At 35.4% G+C, this 22,132-nt stretch overlaps 5 protein-coding genes and 1 pseudogene across 6 annotated transcripts; all 6 read right to left on the bottom strand.

The window, feature by feature from the left end:
* Nucleotides 1–992: 992 nt before the first annotated feature.
* Nucleotides 993–3,209, bottom strand: LOC104755083 (amidase 1). Of its 2 annotated transcripts, none has more exons than XR_762176.3 (9): nucleotides 2,977–3,187; nucleotides 2,729–2,881; nucleotides 2,495–2,619; nucleotides 2,245–2,370; nucleotides 1,980–2,162; nucleotides 1,730–1,886; nucleotides 1,493–1,661; nucleotides 1,251–1,401; nucleotides 993–1,160 (listed from the first exon to the last, which is right to left on the bottom strand). XR_762176.3 is itself a non-coding variant. In XM_010477414.3 (9 exons), the coding sequence occupies exons 1-9, from the start codon at nucleotides 3,087–3,089 to the stop codon at nucleotides 1,044–1,046; spliced, it is 1,278 nt and encodes a 425-aa protein (XP_010475716.1). In that variant the 5' UTR covers nucleotides 3,090–3,209; the 3' UTR covers nucleotides 993–1,043. The 2 variants fall into 2 exon arrangements, 1 of the variants encoding a protein (XP_010475716.1); XM_010477414.3 differs by having other exon boundaries at nucleotides 1,251–1,385; nucleotides 2,977–3,209.
* Nucleotides 3,210–3,252: 43 nt separating this feature from the next.
* Nucleotides 3,253–5,095, bottom strand: LOC104755082 (nuclear transcription factor Y subunit C-9). The gene is made up of 3 exons (XM_010477413.3): nucleotides 4,739–5,095; nucleotides 3,609–4,319; nucleotides 3,253–3,526 (listed from the first exon to the last, which is right to left on the bottom strand). Exon 2 carries the CDS (start codon nucleotides 4,314–4,316, stop codon nucleotides 3,618–3,620), a length of 699 nt encoding a protein of 232 aa, XP_010475715.1. The 5' UTR covers nucleotides 4,317–4,319; nucleotides 4,739–5,095; the 3' UTR covers nucleotides 3,253–3,526; nucleotides 3,609–3,617.
* A 111-nt stretch (nucleotides 5,096–5,206) lies between these two features.
* LOC104755080 (cation/calcium exchanger 5) lies at nucleotides 5,207–7,992 on the bottom strand. The gene is made up of 2 exons (XM_010477412.3): nucleotides 6,898–7,992; nucleotides 5,207–6,369 (listed from the first exon to the last, which is right to left on the bottom strand). Exons 1-2 carry the CDS (start codon nucleotides 7,819–7,821, stop codon nucleotides 5,605–5,607), a joined length of 1,689 nt encoding a protein of 562 aa, XP_010475714.1. The 5' UTR covers nucleotides 7,822–7,992; the 3' UTR covers nucleotides 5,207–5,604.
* Nucleotides 7,993–8,869: 877 nt separating this feature from the next.
* Nucleotides 8,870–10,655, bottom strand: LOC104755079 (phosphoglycerate mutase-like protein AT74H). The gene is made up of 2 exons (XM_010477410.3): nucleotides 9,921–10,655; nucleotides 8,870–9,464 (listed from the first exon to the last, which is right to left on the bottom strand). Exons 1-2 carry the CDS (start codon nucleotides 10,378–10,380, stop codon nucleotides 9,079–9,081), a joined length of 846 nt encoding a protein of 281 aa, XP_010475712.1. The 5' UTR covers nucleotides 10,381–10,655; the 3' UTR covers nucleotides 8,870–9,078.
* A 644-nt stretch (nucleotides 10,656–11,299) lies between these two features.
* Nucleotides 11,300–13,046, bottom strand: LOC104759123 (small RNA degrading nuclease 5 pseudogene; annotated as a pseudogene).
* A 3,122-nt stretch (nucleotides 13,047–16,168) lies between these two features.
* On the bottom strand, nucleotides 16,169–19,934 carry LOC104755078 (sugar transporter ESL1). The gene is made up of 17 exons (XM_010477409.3): nucleotides 19,304–19,934; nucleotides 19,068–19,130; nucleotides 18,894–18,983; nucleotides 18,665–18,790; nucleotides 18,484–18,549; nucleotides 18,318–18,393; nucleotides 18,167–18,231; nucleotides 17,991–18,083; nucleotides 17,813–17,893; nucleotides 17,633–17,717; nucleotides 17,492–17,535; nucleotides 17,336–17,398; nucleotides 17,177–17,236; nucleotides 17,001–17,054; nucleotides 16,843–16,902; nucleotides 16,622–16,736; nucleotides 16,169–16,533 (listed from the first exon to the last, which is right to left on the bottom strand). The coding sequence occupies exons 1-17, from the start codon at nucleotides 19,448–19,450 to the stop codon at nucleotides 16,409–16,411; spliced, it is 1,413 nt and encodes a 470-aa protein (XP_010475711.1). The 5' UTR covers nucleotides 19,451–19,934; the 3' UTR covers nucleotides 16,169–16,408.
* Between the last annotated feature and the right edge of the window lie 2,198 nt (nucleotides 19,935–22,132).

Here is a 22,132-nt window from a genome sequence, read left to right as displayed (position 1 = left end):
CTAGTTTTTTTACAATATCTTCTACTATTATTTTTTACTTTAATCATATTTTTTTTCTACTATTATTAATCATATATTTCTTATTATGCTAAAACTGTATTGACAATAACCTTATCTTTAGTAATAATAATAAAAAAATCTTCTCAAGCTCAATATCTAAGAAACATAAATTCCATTAATATTAGAAAAGCCTCTTTTCCAAGCCCTCTAAAAAGTGTGCATTATATCTTTGACATATAATATTTCTCTAGGTTTTTTTACAATATCTTTTACTATTATTTTTGACATTACTCATATATTTCTTATTATGCTAAAATTGTATTTACAGTAACCTTATTTTTAGTTTATTTTTTAAAAATATTCTTCTCAAGCTTAATATTTTTCCAAGCCCTCTAAAACTTTGCATTATATCTTTGACTAATATTTCTCTTGTTTTTTTACTATATCTTTTACTATTATTTTCACATTAATCATATATCTCTTATTATGCTAAAATTGTATTGACAATAACCTTATCTTTAGTTTTTGAAAAAAAAAAAATCTTCTCAAGCTATAGAATCTAAGAAACATAAACTCCAGTAATATTAGAAAAGCCTCTTTTCCAACACCTCTAAAAAGTGTGCATTATATGTATCTTTGACATCTAATATTTCTCTAGTGTTTTACAATATCTTCTACTGTTAGTTTTGACATTAATCATATATTTCTTATTATGCTAAAATTGTATTTACAATAACCTTCATTTTAGTTCTTTTTGAAAAAAAAATCTTCTCAAGCTTAATATCTAAGAAACATAAACTCCATTAATATTAGAAAAGCCTCTTTTCCAATCCCTATAAAAAGTGTGCATTATATCTTTGACATCTAATATTTCTCTAGTTTTTTACAATATCTTCTACTATTATTTTGACATTACTATTTTTTCGAAATCACTATTAAATAACAACAAGAAGCCATCTATATATATATCAAGTTATCAACCAATGATACGATGACAGTAAAAAAAAAACAGAAAGCAAATTAAATACGTTCAAACATGTCAATCATATAAGTTCCGCAATGGAATCCACAAGACTGAGAAGAAAACCGTCTGAGCCAGACTTAGCTACCAAGGATACCGATACCGGAAGATTTTCGTGTAGCCCTAATGGTATGCTCACCTATCAAGATATGGAAATTAAAACATCAGACCGGTTCTTATTAACCGATTCCATAAGAAGGCATATATTGGAATCTTGTTATATTATTACCTGACAGAATCCAGAAACGCCGGCGATGGACAACAAGCTGAAGGCTCTGCTACGGAAAGATTCAAGTGCAGCCACATCAGCTTTCAGATGCGGTGAAGGCCCTGGTACAGTTGGAATCACCAACACACCTTTCTCCTACAAAAAGCAAAAACTGGATTGGACACTTTCCTTATTTCAATGATTGACATACCTAAATTTGTTAAAAGTTTCTAAGTCTGAGAGAAATAGGAACAAGTTTGTACCCCAAGCAAAGTTGATAGAGCCGTTTTAAGTTCGGATTTTACAGACCGGCAAAGGTCGATCTTCTCGTCGGACGTGTTGATAGCTTCCTCAATCCGTGCTGATATTCCAGGACCAAACTCTGGCTTCACCGACGAGACCCATTCACCATGGTTTATCTTAAATTCATACCTAAACTTATGGTTATGCCTATGTACGGTCAGAATTCGATAGAGGGTAAATGAGAAAGATGTTCTTACCTCTGTAACAATCTCATTGAACTCGATAGAGCCATGAGAGACGGAATGCAAAAATCTTGCTGTGTCGTGACATCATGACTTGTCATAAAATGTTTAAGGCTAGGAACATTCTCTTCAATGTATTCTCCAAGATTCACCTTCTTTACTACAGTGTTGCCTTGATACAGAACAAAAACATCAAGGAATAAACTCTGAGTTCTCTTGCAACAAAAGACTACAAGTTGTTTTGATGGTTATTAGTTATTATTACCTCCAAACAACTTTTCCACGGATCCAACCAGAGGCTGCACCAACATATCACGTGGTACACTACACAGCTTGAAGCAGTCATCCGCGATGATCAGTTGATCTGGTTTGATGCAGTTCAAGTGAGGCTGCTCCAAAAGAACACTACCTACACGTTTCAACGTGGATGTGTCCCGAGCAAACCATCCTACATACAATGTTGAAACAAACCATCAATATTTAGATTCGGTTTTTAACCATTCACATCTCGGTTTTTAGTTGTCGTTTACCAACTGTGTCGAAGCTCTGAGCCATTGGAGTAACTCCTGCAGTGGAAACAGCATTGTGTGATGGCCGGAAACCAAAAATGCCGCAGTAAGATGCTGGAACTCGTACACTCCCTCCGGTATCAGTTCCTGCTTGATCAAAAACAGAACATCTGATTAGACAGAAATAACAACAACAACAACAAAATTTACATTTTGATGAATTCTGATTAGTATGTTTTAACTTATTTAGTATTTTTTTAGTTAAACTCACCAATAGAAAAATCCACAAGACGAGCAGCTACAGCTACGGCTGAGCCACTCGATGATCCGCCAGGCACTCTGTCAAAAGCAATCGGGTTTCTCGGAGTCCCATAATGCGCATTTTCTCCGTTTATACTGCAAATTAAGTAACATGATGCACAAAAAACGTAACAAACCTAGTCTAATATTTCAGTTCTAGCTATTCTCAAAGTCTCTAGCAACCAGAAAAGACTTGGAATTGAACCTGTAAGCCATTTCATCCATCATGGTAACACCCAAAGCGGTGGCACCAGCTTCTAAGAGACATGAAACTGCAGGAGCCGTGGAAGTAGCTGCCGTATGTGTCCTTAACCAATCCGGGTTACCAAAACCCGTTACGCGTCCTTCCACATCAAAACTGATTCAACCAAACAAGAATCTCAAAAATGAATTGACAAGAAAGTAAAATGGTGGACAAAGGAAACACTGATTGTATTCAAATAGATATCTTACATGTCTTTAATGGCAAAAGTAAGACCCTGTAGAGAAGGAGGAAACGAGGAAGGAGGAATTGGAGAAATTGTTAATTTCTCAATGAAAGCTCCAAAATCATTATCAGTCGCCATTGATGCAGTTCCAGGTTCTGACAAGGTTAGATGATAACCAAGTAAAGCTTCTTGAAGATAAAGGCTACATCACAAATGTCAACAAGGATAGAGTGGCCAGGTCATTTTCTTTTCTGTTTTTTTCCTCAAGTTTATTGTCCTTACGTTTTATATATCCAACGGCTTCAATCAAATATACTCTATTGATATTATAAAAATGTCACAAAGATAGACAAATCAACATTCAAATAAAACAACCCTTGTCAAGCACACTTAGTTTTACAAATTTTACACTCTTTTTGGTTCATCCCTAAAATCTCTCCTCAAGAAAGGATCGATAGACATAAACACTTAAGATTCTTCTATAACACCAATTTGAAAATTCTGATATGTTCTTTTCATTTTCTTGTCTAAAGTCTCCTCCTTTCTTAATTCCACCCTGGACGAGACTAGAAACTCTGCAGGAAAGAAACGCATAGACTATCACATTTTACTTCAAATTACAAAGGTAAGGCCTAAAAAAGAAGCTGGAAAACTCACAGTTTCTTGCTAATTTTCCGAGTCAGGTTGGTCAGGTGCCTGTTGTTGCCACATCGGTTGACCCATATAAGGATTAGGTGGGTATGCAGCACCGGGGTTCCCCATAACCATTCCCGGGTTCCCTATTGGAGCTGTTCCTGGAGGCAAGTATCCATAAGGGTAACCAGCCGCAGCAGCCTCAGGGACAGTTCCCCTCGGAATACTTCCCAAAACCTCATCCCGGAGATCCTCACGGGGAACAATATCCACAAGAAAGTCAAAGATATCGGTTCTAGTCACAGCAGCGGCAATATCGTTCTTCTGCAGCGTCCGCCTCTTATTCTCCTCAGTGTGGTTCCAAGACCTGAGTGTCAGCTCCAAGATGAACATCTCACAGGCTCTTGCAAAGACGACAGGGGCTTCAGCAGAGATCATACGGACATCCTCGTCAGCTTTCATGATTTTCTTGATTCTGGCGAGAGGAAGGCTGTGGTTCTTGAAATCGGTTGTCTTCTCAATATCCTTGAACTGATTCTCCCAGAAGGCTTGAAGCTGCTGTGCAAGCTGCTGCTGTTGTTGCTGCTGATGGATCTGGTGGAACGCCAGCTGGCCTGGTTGTTGTGTAGCACCACCGGATACAGTAGCAGCAGTGGTAGTCATGGGATTGGATTGGTATGGGTTTGTTCCGTAGTTCATAGCTCCTGATTGACCATGCTCTTGTTGATCCATTCTCTACCAGAATAAACAACAAAAACGTGGTATCAATTCTAAGCTCGTAATAAGAATCATCTGACCAGAATTTAAAAGATTTATACTGTATTAAGGAGATAAGGTTTCCCTAAACAAAAACAAGAATCAACTTAGAGATATGGTTTAATCAGTATGTCAAGATCAACCCAGAACATCTAAACAGCAATAAGTATGGAGACAATAGATTAAACTAGTTACAGAGGAACCCATAAATTTGGTAAGGCAAACAAGAAAATATCGAAAGGGATCGTCTTTAATCACTTTCAACAAAGAATCTGCTAACCCGGAGCAAATAGAATTGTTCTTACAACAAGAAGCCTATTATTTTGTCTATGTGAATTCCCAATATATGTAACTAAGAACAGGTCAAATGTTAGAAAAAACAAAAAAACGAGAGTGACCTGTGGAAGGGAGAATCTGAAGTTGATTGATGCCGAAAAAGAAGAATCTGAAGGGGGAAGAGACAGGTTGATCCTCTTGAGAGAGTTGTAAGATCTGTTTAGGGTTTTTGCTGCTTTACCCTTTGTTTTCGACTTTAACAATGAGGAAGGAATTAGAGAGAAGACAAGAGGGAAGTAAGTGGAAGCTTGTAAAAGCTGCTGTCGTGTCAAGCATTGGGCTTATGTCAAGATTCTTCTGCTCTTGTCAGATGATTATTTGTTTTATCTTAATATCCATTTTTTTTTTTTTTATTATTTATTATTTATTTTATTGTCTTGTGATTTAATTGGCAGCAGCCCTTGAACTATTGCTGATTTATGATTTGAAGTGCTAAATAAACATATCAAATGCAAATAAAGTGACTTGTGACTATTACAAAGAATAGAAACGAACCAGAATCAACGAATTGTTCTGCTCCAATACTACCATTTTTGAAAGGTGAGAAACCCCTGGAAGGTATTATTATTTCTCATTACTATCAAAAGAATTACAAATGTGTGGTTTATACATACATATACCAGACCCAATGAAACAAGACCAGTACGTACAATCAATATAAACCTGATATGGGGAATTCCAAAATCTCCTCCCAAAAAGATCAGCATATCCTTTTGCTCTTCACATGTATTTTACCATCACCTATCTATCAAACTCTCCTCATCTGCCTCACCGATGATCACAAGTGTTGTGAGATTCGGAGATTACCTGTGACCAATATTGGCTCAACTCAAAATTTTGCCAACTAACAAATATTCCTCAACACTGAAAGTCTGAAACTCTCGTTGACCCAAGATTATTCACTCCGCAGACTTTATGCAGCATATGATCATGTTGAGAAGCTGGCGATGATTAAACTAACAAACGTGAAAACAACATACAGTCCAACAAGACAGATCCCCCAGAATCTCGGAACTCGGAATCTAGACCAGGTTATTACCAGCAGAGATCCCATCAAACTAAGCAACAAGAATACGAAAGCGATCACAATACCTATATGGAATCCAAGTTCGTAAGCGTTTGGATACACATTAGCTGTTTGCATCACCAAGGCCGATCCAAGTCCAACAAGCATGTTAAACATTGGACCAGCAAAGCAACCAGCCATAGCCATTGCTGGTCTACCCGCCTTTGCAACTGCCACATCAGCAACAAGGTCACCGACCGAATTTCCCCAAGCAAGAACAGTTAGGCCGAGGAGTGCCGGAGGCAGTTTAAGGAGGGTTCCAAGTGCAGCCAAGCAGTTCAGAAGCTCACCAGCAATTGTCGATATCCAGAAAACACTCATTATGAAAGCTACAACGATCACCGGCAGTTGCTCGGTTTTTGGTGGTTGCTTTTCAACTGTGAAGTGAAGGAACGCTAGGGAAGACGTCATCAAGAGGACAACAAGCCAAAGCGGGAGATGAGTGTTTGGAAAGAGGAACGAAATTGGGTGGTTTAGTGGTACAAAAGAGTTGCAAGAGTATAAAAGGGCAAGAGGACAGAAAACAATGTTGGCAGAACGATAAAACCTAGACCATTCAGAAGGAGAAGGCTTTGGGATGGTAAGGCTCAAAAGAACTGATACAGGAGTTTCCCACATCCTTGAGATCTGCAAATCACAGCAGCAAAAGCAATATCAGACAACCCGGTCTTAACACCAAAATCGCTCAGACTTATATACATATGCAGTCTAACAGAAAAAGTAAATTACAGGAAACTGATAGGATCTACACCGGTAAGTTGAATTCACAAGATGAATACACATGATAGAGAGACTTGATTAACGACTCTTGACCAGTTCTCAATCCTAAACTCTATGAAAATCAAGAATACCTCAAGCTTCTTTCTAACATGCAAGTTTAGCTAACCGATCTAACTATTGTTCCTGAGCTGTCAACATAGCTACAATCCGGTTGAATCAGCCTAAGCAAGTGACAGAGCTCAATCACTAGACTTACACAAAGACTTATCATAACCTTATAAGAAAACAGGGAGCCACTAAAGTTCTTAAGCAAATCAAAACCTTTATTATACACATAAATCTAAACTAAACAGTATCAGAATTCACAATTGGTGGCTGAAGATGTCATGCTATCATAAAATCCCCGCATTATGATCAAAGAAAACATTCTCTTACCATTCCATAAAGACGAAAGATTCCTGAAAAGAGATGTTCTTTCTCTGCTTTATAACTCTCAAAAGGACCTGAAGCAATCTCACAATCACTAACTCTCAACAAATCCTTCTCTTCCTCACTAATTATTCTCCCTTTATCAACATTGGTACCAAAATCCATCCAGAAGACAAAACCAACAAAGAAAACGTAAAACCCAACGAACCCTACAGCTTGCCACACAAATATCTCCCCACTCAAGTAGACATAAAACAAGAAGGAAGCAGCGATCAAGTAAAAAAGCACATCCCTAACGAAAGAAGCAGCATCCACAGGAAACGGCGCCGCGTAGATCGCAACAAACCCAACGACAAACGCGGAGACGAAAGTGCCAGCAGATAAGATAGCTCCGAACCCGGTACGATACTGACCACCACGCAAAGCAGCAACAGAGGCAAACACGTCAGGTGCGCCGTTACCTAAAGCTAAAAGAGTCACAGCGGCCATACTGGGAGAGAGGTTGAGCCGATCGGCGAGCTTAGTAGTGACGGTTGAGAAGTGAGTCTGAGCGGTTTTGATGAGTATGTAGAACTGTAGAAGAATGAAAAAAGACAAGATTGGGATCGTGAAGAATAGGTTTTGGTTGAAGATGCAGTAATGAAGGGAGAAGTAGTTGATGATTCCGCCGCCGCCATTATCGTGGGATCTCGAGGAGAAACAAGAGGAATCTGGGTCAAGGATTGAGCTACTAGTGTTCGTAGTGGTGGAATCTTCGAGAAGAGAACGAAGATGATGATGATGATCCGGGAAAGTGGGAATGGTGGGTGTAGTGAGGAAGAAGAAGAAGATGAGAATGGAGATTAGGGTTAAACACAGAGCTGAGTTTCCAATGGTGGATGAAGAAGGAATCATCAATTCCATGCCATTCAAAGGATTTGATTTTAGCATCTGATTCGAGTTTCGCTGAGATCTGATTGTTCCACTTCCATGTGTGAACAAAAAATAAGTCAATTTGCCCACTGAATTTCACAAAAAATTAGTCAATTTTGAAAACAACTCCGGAGAAAAATTATAAAGAAGGGGCGTTCCGAGAATTGAACTCGGGACCTCTCGCACCCTAAGCGAGAATCATACCACTAGACCCAACGGCCTTTTTGTTTGTTTTTCTTACTTCATTTGTATTAATACTAAACCATATTAAACCGGGACCCATACAAATGTGAATTCCAATTCGATTTTGAATTAACACGATACCAATTACCAAACTCCACGTTATCAATAAAACCAACAAACAAATGGGATAAATATTTCATTTCCATACATAATAAGAACAATTGTATAATCCTACTATATTAATTGGGAAGTACAAATATAAAACTAACCTTAAAATGTGTAAAAAATTACATTCAATTGCCATTAGAAAATTTTAATTAAGCTTAATTAATTAATTTAAATAAATATAAATAATTAAAAATAAAATAAAAAACACTCACAGATCAAATATAAAAAAATCTAAAAAAAATATTTTCTCTCTCTAATAAATTTTGGACGAAATTACTAAATAATTTTTTTTTAAAAAATAAACCAATCAGAATTTTTAAAACTAAGATTTTATATCCAAATATACAATATAATTATTTTTAATAACTAAATTTTGAAATTTTTGTTAAGTTTTCAAATTATGATTCTCCTATCATCTTTATTTTATTTTATTTACAAATTGTTTGGAATTTTCATATAAGACTTACGATTAATAAAATGCAGAATTTTTTCTGCATATGTTGTGATTTAAATTTTTAAAAATAAATATAAATTAATCAATCTATGAAAAATGTATGTTTTAATTTTCACACTGGTGGGTTGGTAAAACTAAATTTATATAAATGATAATTAATAATTTTTATTTGCTCACAATTATAATAATAAAATTACTACTTTATATTTCACAAAATAATGATGCAAATACAACAAACAAACAATATAAAACTGTAATATATGTCAAAAATAAAATACTATAATATTCCAAAATACTTAGTATTCAAATAGACTATTAGATTTACAGAACAATTAAAAATAAGTATTTTTTCAAACAAAATAACTTTTTGAAAAATATATAACAATAATTTTTATTATTATATTATATATATATTTTTTTAAAAATGTTGACCGATATCTCCTAGTTAGTATATAGTATAGAGATAATCATCATTCTTCATCGTCGGTGACATCTAACAAGTCAAAATATTCATGGAGATGCAATGAACAAGAATCGTTGGATGTTACACGACAACCATCAACACGATCCATTTGATCATCAATCATTTCTTTGGACATCCCCCAACCTAACATCTCTTCTTCGGTGTGGTGTATCCCGAAAGTGTACTCTCCGCTCGCACCTAACTCCATCACTCGAAACTCGCAGTTACCAAAGTTGTTCAACCGCTCGAACTCTTCCACCGTCCACTTGAACCATTTCGTTAGAAACACCCGAGAGGTTAGTCCGTGTGACACGATCACTAGGTTTAGTTCACTTGATGGATCAACTTGATGCCTGTTCATGTCCACGTCCCTCCACATCGATTCCAGAAAACCTTTCAAAATGAGGTGATGAAAAACATTGAGATTATAGCATCAATTACGATACTTGATTCTTATACTACAGTAAATATAAAAGAAACAGCCTAGTTAAAAAACTCTACAAACTAATTTAATTTATACACAATTTAATCTACAGTTACAACTTTCACCAGTCGCACCTAATTTTATTGTAGTTTCTTGAATTAGTACGTATACGTAAGATACACGAAGACGTTCCCCTAAAATGTCAACAAAGTCGATAACCAAACAAACTACGTCTTCTTTGCACATGTCAAAAGTCCTAATAATAGTCTCCTTTTCTAGCTATAATAATTGTCAAATAATATACAACTATATATTTTCTGAAAAATAAATGTATAAAAGTTATATTCAATTTTATTCAAATTCAAGTCACCTATATTGGTATCAATGTCCAATATAATAAATAAAATAAAAAGATTAAAACTTACTGGAAACACGATCATAGACGTCGGCGGCAGATTCACCTTCGGGGAAACGATAGAAAAATCTACCAAAACGTTCCCTCGTCTCCTTGACAATTCTCATCCTCTCTTCAACTTGAAAATTCCCAAAGTCTTGTTCTCTGATCCTACACTCTTCCCTCACTCCTATCACGCGCTTCTTCGAGAACCCTTTCCCTACTTCCCTCAAAGTCGTCCTCGTTCTCTCGTAAGGCGACACGTAGAAGTACACGCGCCAGTTCTCTCCACACGCTCCACCGCTTTGAGTCGATATGAGTGCTCTCATTTTCTTCCCGGCCTCACGCGCCTGCGCTCGTCCTTCTTCCGTCAGAGGGATCTTGTGATCTGGTGTGGTCGCGTATGCACCTGCGTCTACGTTGCCTGCGGACTCACCGTGACGCATAAGTATGATGCGTTTTGGGGGCATCTTCTTCTCATGGTTCACCATTTTCTTGTATATCTCTCTTTCTCTTTTTGGTCGTTTAGAGTAGATTTGATTTTATGGTGGAGACTGGAGAGAGGGAGAGATGCTTATTAATACAGTATGTATTATACACAAATTCAGAGCCCACCATATGTGACAACTTTCTCAATATAACGACTACTTTTTGGGTTTTTACGATTCCACTCTGTTTCCATTACGCATTCAAACTCACACCCATAAAAATTCAATTATTGCACAGAGTTGTTGACCATTGCCTTGTATAGACCGGCCTTTCGAACCGGCGGAGACCATTGAGAAAGATCCGGACATATACTATTTGATTTGACAAAACTATTTTTTGGGCCTTTCTATCATATTTAATGCCGAATTTTATGTCCTAAGCCCAAACATTTTGTAGGCCCAATTTGTTTTGTTTAAGTCATTTATTCAAAACCTAATCATGACTAATTTCATACACTGGTGTCACCAGAATGTACAGGTTAGTGATATGTGTGTTAGTGTCGCAAACCCATATAGTGCATAATATTGACAAAATAAAACTCATTTCACACTATACAATCGCATATATATGCTTCTTCAATCATAGCTTCTTTTTGCTTTTCTTGGTATGATTTTCATCATCAGTTGAAGTTTATCTCCATTAATTAGTTTCGTTGGTTCATATCATGATGCATTTAACTCGGTTATAATCTTCTCTTTGCTTTTTAAAAAAACAGAATTAACATAATGTAATGTCGCTTAGCAAAAAAAAAACATAATGTAATGTGTGTGATTAATAAATAAAAATAGTGAATGTAGTGACAAATGGATTAAGGTTTAAACTCATTTGTATCATCTACTGTGAAGTGTGAAAGTGTTTACAAATGAAAATAAGGATCGTCTAGTTAACATTTAGTAACTAACTAATATATTAACTAGCCGATTAGCGATTTCTAGAACAGCTTTGATCCACTAGATCGACTGCTTTGATACCAACAAAACAGAGAGCTACTTCGGCTTGTGCTTGAAGCTCATCAAGAAACTTGACAACTTTCTCACGGTCAAACCCGATGCCATTCTCATCTTTAAGCATTTTCCTCACTCTGTCTACAAAGGATGTGTCTCCGTGTCCGGTGCAAACTATAAACATCGCATTGTTCGGTAATGCGTCGTAAAGGGATTGGACTCTCTCGTTCATTTTCTTTAAGATTTCCTTGGTTTCAAGTGAAACATTGTTTTTTTCCTTGAGGCTCGTGTTGTTGTTACATGTAAGCAATGAGATCATCTCCGCTATTCTGAAATTTTGTTTCTGCGTGCTCTGGAAATGTGTATTCAATTCTGAGAACTGTGTCCAAACGAACTGTGACCGCTTGTTCTTTACCTCCTCCATGGCCTTTGAAAGTGCTTCGTCGTCAGAAGAAACTGGAATTGAATTGGATGATGATGACTCACAAGCATATCGCTTCACAATGTTGATATTGTCAATCATACAAGTAGATTTCCCGCTCTCGCTCAAAATGGCGAGTAGGTTTCTTCTTCTCACTTCCGGTTGTGAGGAGCCAAAATCAGGTCCATGTTTTATCTTCAATAGTGCCAAATCCATGGCTGCTTTTGCATCCTCTACGCTGTCATATCCAGATTCAGACAGCTGTATCTCTCTAGCAAGAAACTTTTCTGCTAGAATTCGACGTTTAGTTTTATAAGATGGACCATGTGGATGCTTGTATAGTACGGCAGTGTCAATCACCAGATTATGAGAGATCTTCAAAGAAAACAAGTCATTTTCCAACGAGTGTCCGACTAATATGGTCTCTTTGAAAACCAGCTTTAAGAACTCTTGCTGGATATCTTCAAGAGTCGTTGTAACTCCTTCCATCATCATAGCTGTTATTCCACTATACCTTGTGTTATAATCAGTGATAGGATTTGTTGGCATGACTAATTTATCTAGTAGAACCTGTCCTTGGATATCGACCAGTGTCACTCTTGTTAACTCCAAACCCTCCTTTGTAATACACATCTGGCAATCAAGAGCCACAATTTCATGGTGAGATGATCCTGGTGGTGCAGCAAGTGTAGGGGTAAGCTGATCAAATTGTTCAAAAGTGTATCCATTTTGTTCCAGTTCCTTTGGACTTAGAGTATAGTATGCAACAGGGAACAGATTGCATGCTTCTGGGCTAGATACAAGGGGAGGTGGTGGTTCCACTGAACTCGTAAGTACAGTTTTCTTTTTTTTAACCTTGCAAGTAAGGATTGTATCAATAGTCCTCATGTCATCAACTTCAGAGCTCAAACCTAAAAGTGTTATAGGATTGCCACAACACGATTGCAAACTAGCAAGTGCTTTAGACTGTGATAAGTATAAAGCTGCGTCCAACCCTGGAAGGTAAAGCATTACAACCTTTGGAATGAGAGGCTTCTTCTTAATAAACACCCACGAGGGCTTTGGCATATAACCTTCTTCTTCTGCAAGAACCCATGTCACAAGTCCCTGAACATCTTGTAAGTTCAATGTTGTTGTTTCAGGGCTCTTGAAATCGAGTTCTGCTTTCGCTTCGGGTCCATATATATCGAAGAAGCTGTTTCCGGTATTGCTCTTTTCATTATCCCTACCGTCGCCACTTTCTCTAACATCTTCTGCGTCGCGCTTCCGCTTCCAAGACGACATTCTTGAGACGACGGCGTAAAACTCTATTCGTCGTAATCGACAACTTTACCGAGAAAACGATTACGCCGCCGAGTATAGCCGTCGTCTAACACCGTCGTCGCGTTTTTAATTTGCCGTCGGAGAAATTTTAAGGGTTTTATGTTTTAACCTTGACGCCTCCAACAAAACTTTTAAGGGTTTTATGTGATTAGCAGCCTACTGATTAGCTTTGACATATTGCTAACACAATATAATGTAAACTTTCCTAAACACATAAGGAAATAGTTAGGGAAAAATGCCAAAAAAAAACCTGAAGTTATTTTCATTTGGAAGTTTAATACCCAATGGTTTTGGATTGGAATAAAAATACACCAAATAATAAAAATGTGTTATTTAAAACCTAAAGTAATTAGTATTGTTATTTTCATACCCACGATTTTTCAACAAAATCAAAATCTCAATTTTACCCCGGTTATCTAATTAATTTTTAATTTTTAATATATAAAATTTCGGTTTTCTAATAACCATATCAAATCGAGTTAATCGGTATTTAATTCTCTTAAAACCGTTTCTTCAACCTTCCGCTATCGGGTTGAATATTTTTTTGATTCAGATGGAGCAGACTCGATCGGGAAACAATTCTGGGCGAGTTGTTGTGTTCATTTTTGTTTTTTTGGATCATACAAAAAAAAAAAAAAAAAAATCGGAGAAGCAGTAGCATTAATCAAACTCATCCCCAAGTAAGGACGCATGGGAATCATCTTCTGTTAGTCTGGTAATTAAAAGTATGACGGCTCGTTATAGAACTCAAAGACTCGAACCCAGAATTAGATCGAGTAGCCATCCACATAATCAAACCCTATAAACCCATTCTCCTCCTCTTTTCCATCTCTCTCTCTCTATCTTTTTCTCTTCATAGCCGCCGCTTCTGTAACCTTTGAGCCGATTTCAATGAGAATAATATCTGGGAAGAAGCCTAAGATGGCGGATGAGTGGGTGGAGACGGCTTTAACAGACAACGTTATGTTGGTGGAGCTTCTTCTCCGACTCAAACACGCCGGAACGGTTAAATCCGATAATCCGGTAGCAAATCTACCTGAATTACGGTGGGGGATTCGTCAACGGCGGTCACGACCTTCGAGATTAGGGGTTAATGTTGGTGGCGTTGGAGGTTATTTGAAGAAGGAAACTGATTCGGCTAGAGCTAGTCCGATGACTCCTTTATGTTGGAGTGGCGGATCTGGTAGCGGCGGATCTAGTTCTGCTTCTCCGATTTTTTCTTTTTTTTTTGGATGATCCAAAAAAAAAAAAAAGAACACAACAACTCGCCCAGAATTGTTCCCCGATCGAGTCTGCTCCATCTGAATCAAAAAAATATTCAACCCGATAGCGGAAGGTTGAAGAAACGGTTTTAAGAGAATTAAATACCGGTTAACTCGATTTGATATGGTTATTAGAAAACCGAAATTTTATATATTAAAAATTAAAAATTAATTAGATAACCGGGGTAAAATTGAGATTTTGATTTAGTTGAAAAATCGTGGGTATGAAAATAACAACAATAATTACTTTAGGTTTTAAATAACACATTTCTATTATTTGATGTATTTTTATTCCAATCCAAAACCATTGGGTATTAAACTTCCAAATAAAAATAACTTCAGGTTTTTTTTGGCATTTTTCCCGAAATAGTTAGTACACATAAGGGAATTTTATGTCCAACTTCTGTTTCCTCCATTATCTTACCAAATATCTATTCTAAACGAATTGGACTACAAAGCCCAAACATTTTGTAGGCCCAATTTGTTTTGTTTAAGTCATTGAATCAAAACCTAATCATGACTAATTTCATACACTCACCAGATTGTATAGTTTAGTGATATGTGTGTTAGTGTCGCAATCCCATATAGTGCATAATATTGACAACATAAAACTCATTTCACTATACAATCGCATATGCTCCTTCAATCATAGCTTCTTTTTTGTTTTTGTTCGTATGATTTTCATCATCAATTGATGTTTATCTCCATTAATTAGTTTCGTTGGTTCATATCATGACGCATTTAACTCGGTTTTAATCTTCTCTTTGCTTTTTAAAAAAACAGAATTAACATAATGTAATGTGATTAATAAATAAAAATAGTGAATGTAGTGACAAATGGATTAAGGTTTTAAACTCGTTTGTATCATCTACCGTGAAGTGTGAAGTGTTTACAAAGGATCGTCTAGTAAACAATTAGTAACTAACTAATATATAAACTAGCCGATTAGCGATTTCTAGAACAGCTTTTCTAATTTAAAAATTAACCAAATCGACAAGAGCATGGAAAAAAAAGGTAAATCATGAGATCAATTCCCACATGCTCTATTTGTTCCTTTCTGATTAATTAAAAAATACAACTTTCGAAAGTGGGTTCCGTTTCTCAAATCATGTCCGACACGCGCAAATTGTCAACTACGATAACATGTTTGATGGGGAATAGTAATTGTAACTAACAAAAAAAAAAATAGTCAAGATAATTATGTAAAAAGGTGTTTGAAATTATAAGGTTTGATCTTTTTTATTTATGCAAATTAGTTGCCCTTAAAGTCTTAAACTACCACCCCTCAAAAATACGGTTGGCAGACCACACCGCACACTGATAGCTAAATTGCGATGTTGACCTCATTTCCGAAAATGAAAGCAAAAAACAAGAAACCATAAAAGAAAATATAACTTGTTTCTATTAATTTTAGAGAGGAAACAAAAAAGATTGACCTAGTACAAGTATATGCTAATATTGTTGCCGTGTCACTATCCGGTATAGTGTTTACTCCTGTATTTATCCTCGCAATCTGTCGAGAAAATCAAACTAAGCACGAATTCTTCTTTTGAAAGGAAATATCTCACAGATCAATTCAACTATAGTACTGTATATGAATGTGGCCAGGAATATGGAAGTATGGAACACATACAAAACAAATGAATCCAAAAGAATTTTCCAGAAATAGAACCGTGGGTGGACAGGTTTCATAGTACTGTACTAGTAGTCTAGTAAAAGTGAAACTCTTTGTTTTTGTTTTTTTTTTTTGTCAACCACTCTTTGTTTTCTTTTTTCATAATAAGAAGTGAAACTCTATTGAAATGTGAAAATTACAGTGGCAGCAAAAAGAAAGAGTAACTTGAGAAACAAATTTTATACTGTCTCTTTGTGTAAAAATTACTATACATTAAAGTGGGAGTAACTTTTAGAAACTGAACAGAGAGAGAAAGAGAGATATCTAAACCTTATGTTAAAGTGATCTCTTCTCTATTGCTTCAAATGAGGTAACAATTACAACAAAAATAAACTATAAACCTCCATCCACTTGTAATTCAAAAAAAAAAAAGAATAATAATTATGAACAGAGTGAAACTCAATCTCACTGTAGAAAATCTGTGAGAGAAGCTTGTATATCTTCCAATGTTCTTCCTTTAGTTTCGGGTACCATAGCGTAAATAAAGGCTACACCCGCACCACATACAGCAAAGAAGATGAAGAACGTTCCTGAAATATATTATACTTACATAAATCAGATAATGAATCTTTCAATATTCGAGAGTTTTAATGACCATATAGTATTTTTATATGTTACCTGAAGCGTTCCATTCTAGCATGAAGTTGTAGGCGAAAGCTACAATCCAACCAAAGGACCAGTTGGCCAAAGTAACCAGAGTCCCAGCAGAAACTTTAACATTCATTGGGAATATCTGTAATATCAAAATGTAACTTATTTAGATATGTAAATTAAAAAAAAAAAAAATAGTTATACATGTGGGATTTTGAGGAGTTAAAAGATAATATATGTTGGTCTACCTCAGACATGATGATCCATGGTAAGCCTCCCATGCCTACGGCAAATGCAGAGATGAAACCCTATAATATATGATGTAAAAAGTTAGATCAATTTATACAAAAGAGCATTACTTTTAGTATTCTTGATTTATTTTTAAAAAAATGAATTTAATACTTACCACTACACCAATACATGTGAAGATCGGAGTGAGCTCATCGAGTATGCCATATGACTGTCCAATAACGAAAAACAGCAGAAATAAGTATAACGGAATAAATTCCGGAAACTGTAACCAAAGTTTGTAAAATCTCTTTGATTATATAAAGCAATTTTTTTTGTTTTTATGTTAATTACCCGAAAACAGAAGGTAAAACTGAGGAGCAAGCTGAAAAAGCACATTCCACCATTAGAAGCCTGTAATTTCAAAGATCATTCATCTGTTAAAAGAGATGATACTAAATTTATTTGATACATTTGATATGGTGACCTAAAGAGAGAGAGCATAATATTTACCAATAAAAGCGGCCTCCGTCCCATTTTCTCAACCAAAATCAAACCCAATAGAGCTTTTGGTATCTAAAAAAACAGAACACATGAGCATAAGTGTACTACTCCTTTGGCAATATTTTTTTTTTTACCGAATAAAAGAAACTATGTGCAAAGACATACCATGATCACTGCAAGAATCATTGAGCCAATACTGCTTGAAAATCCTGCCATGAGTAATAAAACAAAAAAATTGTTACTCTAAATGAAGACGTAACATGTGATGATGTGAAACAGAGTTTTATTTTCATTTTAATATTTTACCTCCTTTGTCAAACACGCTACCGACATAATACATAAGTCCTGAGCTTCCAGAGAGTTGTTGGAGAAGCATTAGTCCCACACCAATCTGAACAAAATGTCAAAACATAAAAGAGTAAGTAACGGTACAAAGAGATGAATCAACATTTTTTTTGAGACAAGTCGTTTTTATAATAAGCTTACAACAACAGATGGAGCATATCTTCTCTGAAACAAATCCATAACACGCGATTTTGGTCCTTCATCAAACAAAATCATTGTTTCCTAAAAATTCCAATGATTTGGTCATTACTCATTAGTCACGTTTTGTTTCAAACCCAAAAAAAATGTTAACAGAGAGATGTATGAAAAGTTGCAGTACTTTGATAGTGTTGGCTTCTTCAGAAATATCTGCATCTTCCCCACGAAGAAGTTGTAATGAAGCTTTACATTCTTTTTCGCGTCCCCATTTTCCCTATAAACCATTACAAACCATATTGAAACATCACTTTTTCTATAAACGATATCAAAACTTTTTTCAAAAGGGTAAAAACATACCAGTAGTCTAGGGGACTCTGGAATGAAGAACAAAGTCACAACTTGAAAAACACAAGGAATGAGACCTGAGACAGAAACCAATTAACTTTAAATCACTCTCTGGCTTGAGTAAATTACATCAAAAAGAAGAAAAAAGGCCATGAAAGCTTACCGATTAACGCCAATTTACGCCAATGAATAAAAGTTCCAATGACGTAATATAAAGACAACCCACAACTCTGCATCAGCTGTAACGACGACGTTTTAACAAATTTAAGTATATACTATATTATCTTTTATGGTTATATAAAATTATTTCGTGGTCATTGTTTAATTACCTGATTAGCAAATACAAACGCTCCTCGGACATGTTTTGGTGTAATTTCTGCGATATAAACAGGTATCTGAATGCAACAGAGTTATTATTAACATAGAGTCAGTAAAAACCAATAATAAACAAGAAAAATCTATATAAAGAGAGGTGAAAGATAATAAAAAAGGTAAAAGATTTATAATTACCACGTAGCTTAATAAACCAACTGCAAACCCTGTGGATAGCCTTCCAACATCAAGCCACATGGAGTTCGGCGCGAATGCTACTGCAAGCCAACCGAAGATGCAGAAAACTTGAGCAAACCACATTGTCTGTTCAAGAGACAAAATCATCATCATCAGTACATGATCTTCAAACATATGTAAGTAAATATATGTCAAAATTGTTGTAGAGTTTTTGTTAAGACAAATTTACCCCTTTTCGACCCAAGAGATCTGCAACCTTCCCACTGAAGATGGCACCAATCATTCCTCCAAAAGTCATGATAGAACCAAACATGGAGTACTAAAGTAGTAGAAAAACAGAGCAATTTTAGACCAAAGTTGGCAAGAATGAAGGAAGAATCATATAAAAATGGTTGATTCTTACTTGTGCAACAGAGAGGCCTAAATCATTTTCGATCCCTGTTTGAGCAACTGATGAATAACCTGCCTGTAAAATACCAAAAAGAAAACAACAAAATATTCTTATATATATCAGATTCACCATACACATAAATAATTCACATATATAACTTTTGGATATAAATATGTTGGTTTTGATCATATCCAAGAAAGAAAGACAAAAAGATTTGAGAATTGATGAAGAAGATGATGATGACTCACGGCACAACCGAAGCAGAAAGAACCACAAACAGAAACGAAAGTGCTGAAGAGCACAACAAGAGTGATACGACACTCGTTGATGTCGTTTTGGTTTTTCCTAAGTAACAAACCAGCTTCCAAGTTTCTTGAATTCTCCGACATCGTCATCTTTTACAAAAAAAATAAAACAGAGATAGAAAGGTTTTTAATGTTTGGAGTATTTGAGAAGAAGTGTTTTTTGTTTGAAATATAGATATGCTTTTTTTGCTTTATCTTGAGGGGTGTCCATTAGAGGACTGAGTTAAAAAGGCTCATTTATATATATATTCCTTGATTAATGGAGGAGGAGGAGGATGAGGAAAGCCAGAGGTCAGCTTCCCATCTTTTCTTTTGTGTCACGTTTCTCTTTGTTTTTTTTTTTTGTTTTTTAATCGGTTTTAAAAAAGAACATATATATGTATTTGTTTTTTCAATTGCATATAACAATTCTATCGTAATTGTACTTTATTAATATTTTTATTTTGTTGGCCGACTAAGGCATATGTTATTCATTAAAGTGTATGTGATTCATCAACATCATCTTTTATCAAATTCTTTTTTCAATTTTTTTTCTTCTTTTTGGACATAAGGGTAGTGGATGCTTAATGGTGCTTACTGCTTAGTTGTTTGTTTATTCCACTTTGGTAACTTTGAAGGTAGGTGGTGGTCCCTACACTGAATCAAAACCGTATTCGAGTGAAACTCGTAACTGTCTAGATAGATACAACTTGTGAATCCGTTTTGATTGAGTTAACCAGTCTACTTAACTTGTTTGGGTTTGACTTTCGATTCTAATTCTTGTAGTATATGATAAGTAACTTATTTGGGTCCCTAACCATGATATATGTAATACTCTTATCTGATTTGTATCAGATAATATAGGATATATTTATCTATTTTAATACCCGTAGAGCCAACTAGATTAGAGATATCTAAAATATCACATAAATATCTAAATAATTATGATTGAACAATATTAGATACTATAAATCTCGAATAAATGAATGGAGCCAATATATATATATATATATATATATATTGTATAAATCGGTCTACTAGATTGCATCTAGAGGTCTCGGTTTGTCTTTTGATCTGTTGGTTTTGTTGGATATATAATAAACCAAACCATAATTATTCTTTTTTGGGCTACATCAGTATGTCACTTTCTACCGTTATCCAATTTTTATCTAGTAAATCAGGATTAGCTTAGCTGTATATAGTATCCGTGACCGTGAGGTTAGCCGAAGAAAGAATTTGTCTTTTTCTTTTCTTTTCTCCTTTTCCCTTTTTTTCTCATTGGCCATTCGTTAGACATTTCATTTGATTCCAAATGTTGTTCTATTCAGCTTTCTTTTTCCGCAAACTTCTATTCAGGTTTGATTAATTTGAAAGAACATCTAATTTGTTTATAAGTTCTGGTACAAAATGTCAAAACCTTATATTGAAACTTTGATAGTATGAGAGACTTGACTACTCTGGATAAGAGTAAAATATAATATTTTCTTACGTGAATAATCAGCCTACACATATACTTCATATGTGGCTAATCAAGTGATCACAAGTTCGTTCTCATGAGTTGTCACACTTGCTATAGTTTCATGCAATAAATAGTAAACGCGTTGGTGGAGGTTTGAAGTTTACACAAAAAAAAAAAGAAAGCCGTGCACGTTAGCTGTTGCGTTAGAGTAATGACCCAAATCAACTCAACATTTCGTTGTAAGCAAATCCAGCAACTACTACATATCCAATTCTAAAATGTCTTATACGTTCAAACTGTTTTGTCTTCACACTTCATATATATATTATGACCTTTTTTCAATATCTAATTTGATACCGACAGAATTTTTGGTTCTCATTGTCGAAATCATCAACAACCTTTGAATTTTCTCCGGCGAAAAAGGTACTTATTGTCCTATACATCTCAATGAAAGGAACATCAAATGCATTTTAAGTGTTAGCAAAATAAAAATAATAAACACGATTTACAAATGGCTAAAGAATAGAGAGAGCTATATGTTCATTTAATTTTGTAGCCTTAAAAATGATCCATGAGGCTCCGGCTAGACAGAACAACAACGTGAAGAAAGCAACAAATATCACCAAAAATCAATAAATAATTAACGTTATTCATCACTATCAGATTTTATGTTGCCGCATGTAGAGGTAACAGGTTGAACGCACGTTATAACAATGGTTGGTATTTGGTATTGGGTGTAGTATTGCATCTAATGCTGAAACTGGCGGTGTTCATCTTTTATTTTTCTTTAGTTGTTCAAAGATTGGATATGACCAGCAGACCCTTGGCGTTGGCGGGAAAGTGCATTCAGCAGCGATACGCTTATTAACTTTGAGAGGCGCTTACATGTGGTGTGGTGTAGTGGCGTTGATCCTCGAACTTCGTGTCTTTGCTTCACATGATCGTAACAATAACGTTTTTAAATGCATGTTAACGATGATGTAACAAAAAAAAAAAACGCATGTAAGACACCTTTTTGAGAGGCGCTTACATGTGGATGTGGTGAATAACATGAAACACTTTTTTGGCCTCTCTATTCTTATGTATAGGTTGACAAAGAATGTGGTTGAAAGATTGATAGAGATGCATGTAATTTTAATTAAAAAATATCATCTTAATTATTAAAATCATAGTACATACCAATGCATTTGAATACTATATATCAAGTGAATACTTATAATTAATGGGTCATATCCAATCTTTGAGTAGTTTTCTAACTTTATGAGTAAGGTCTTTTTCTTGTTATCTCCCGTCACCGCATCCAGTCCACCTTGCTTGGTTTCCGTATGACTACT

This window comes from Camelina sativa, chromosome 17 (assembly GCF_030686135.1).
Source record: "Camelina sativa cultivar CO46 ecotype springtype chromosome 17, ASM3068613v1".
NCBI classification, from domain to species: Eukaryota; Viridiplantae; Streptophyta; class Magnoliopsida; order Brassicales; family Brassicaceae; genus Camelina; species Camelina sativa.
Note: the sequence above shows the minus strand (reverse complement) of the source record. Positions and strands in the feature narration are given on the sequence as shown.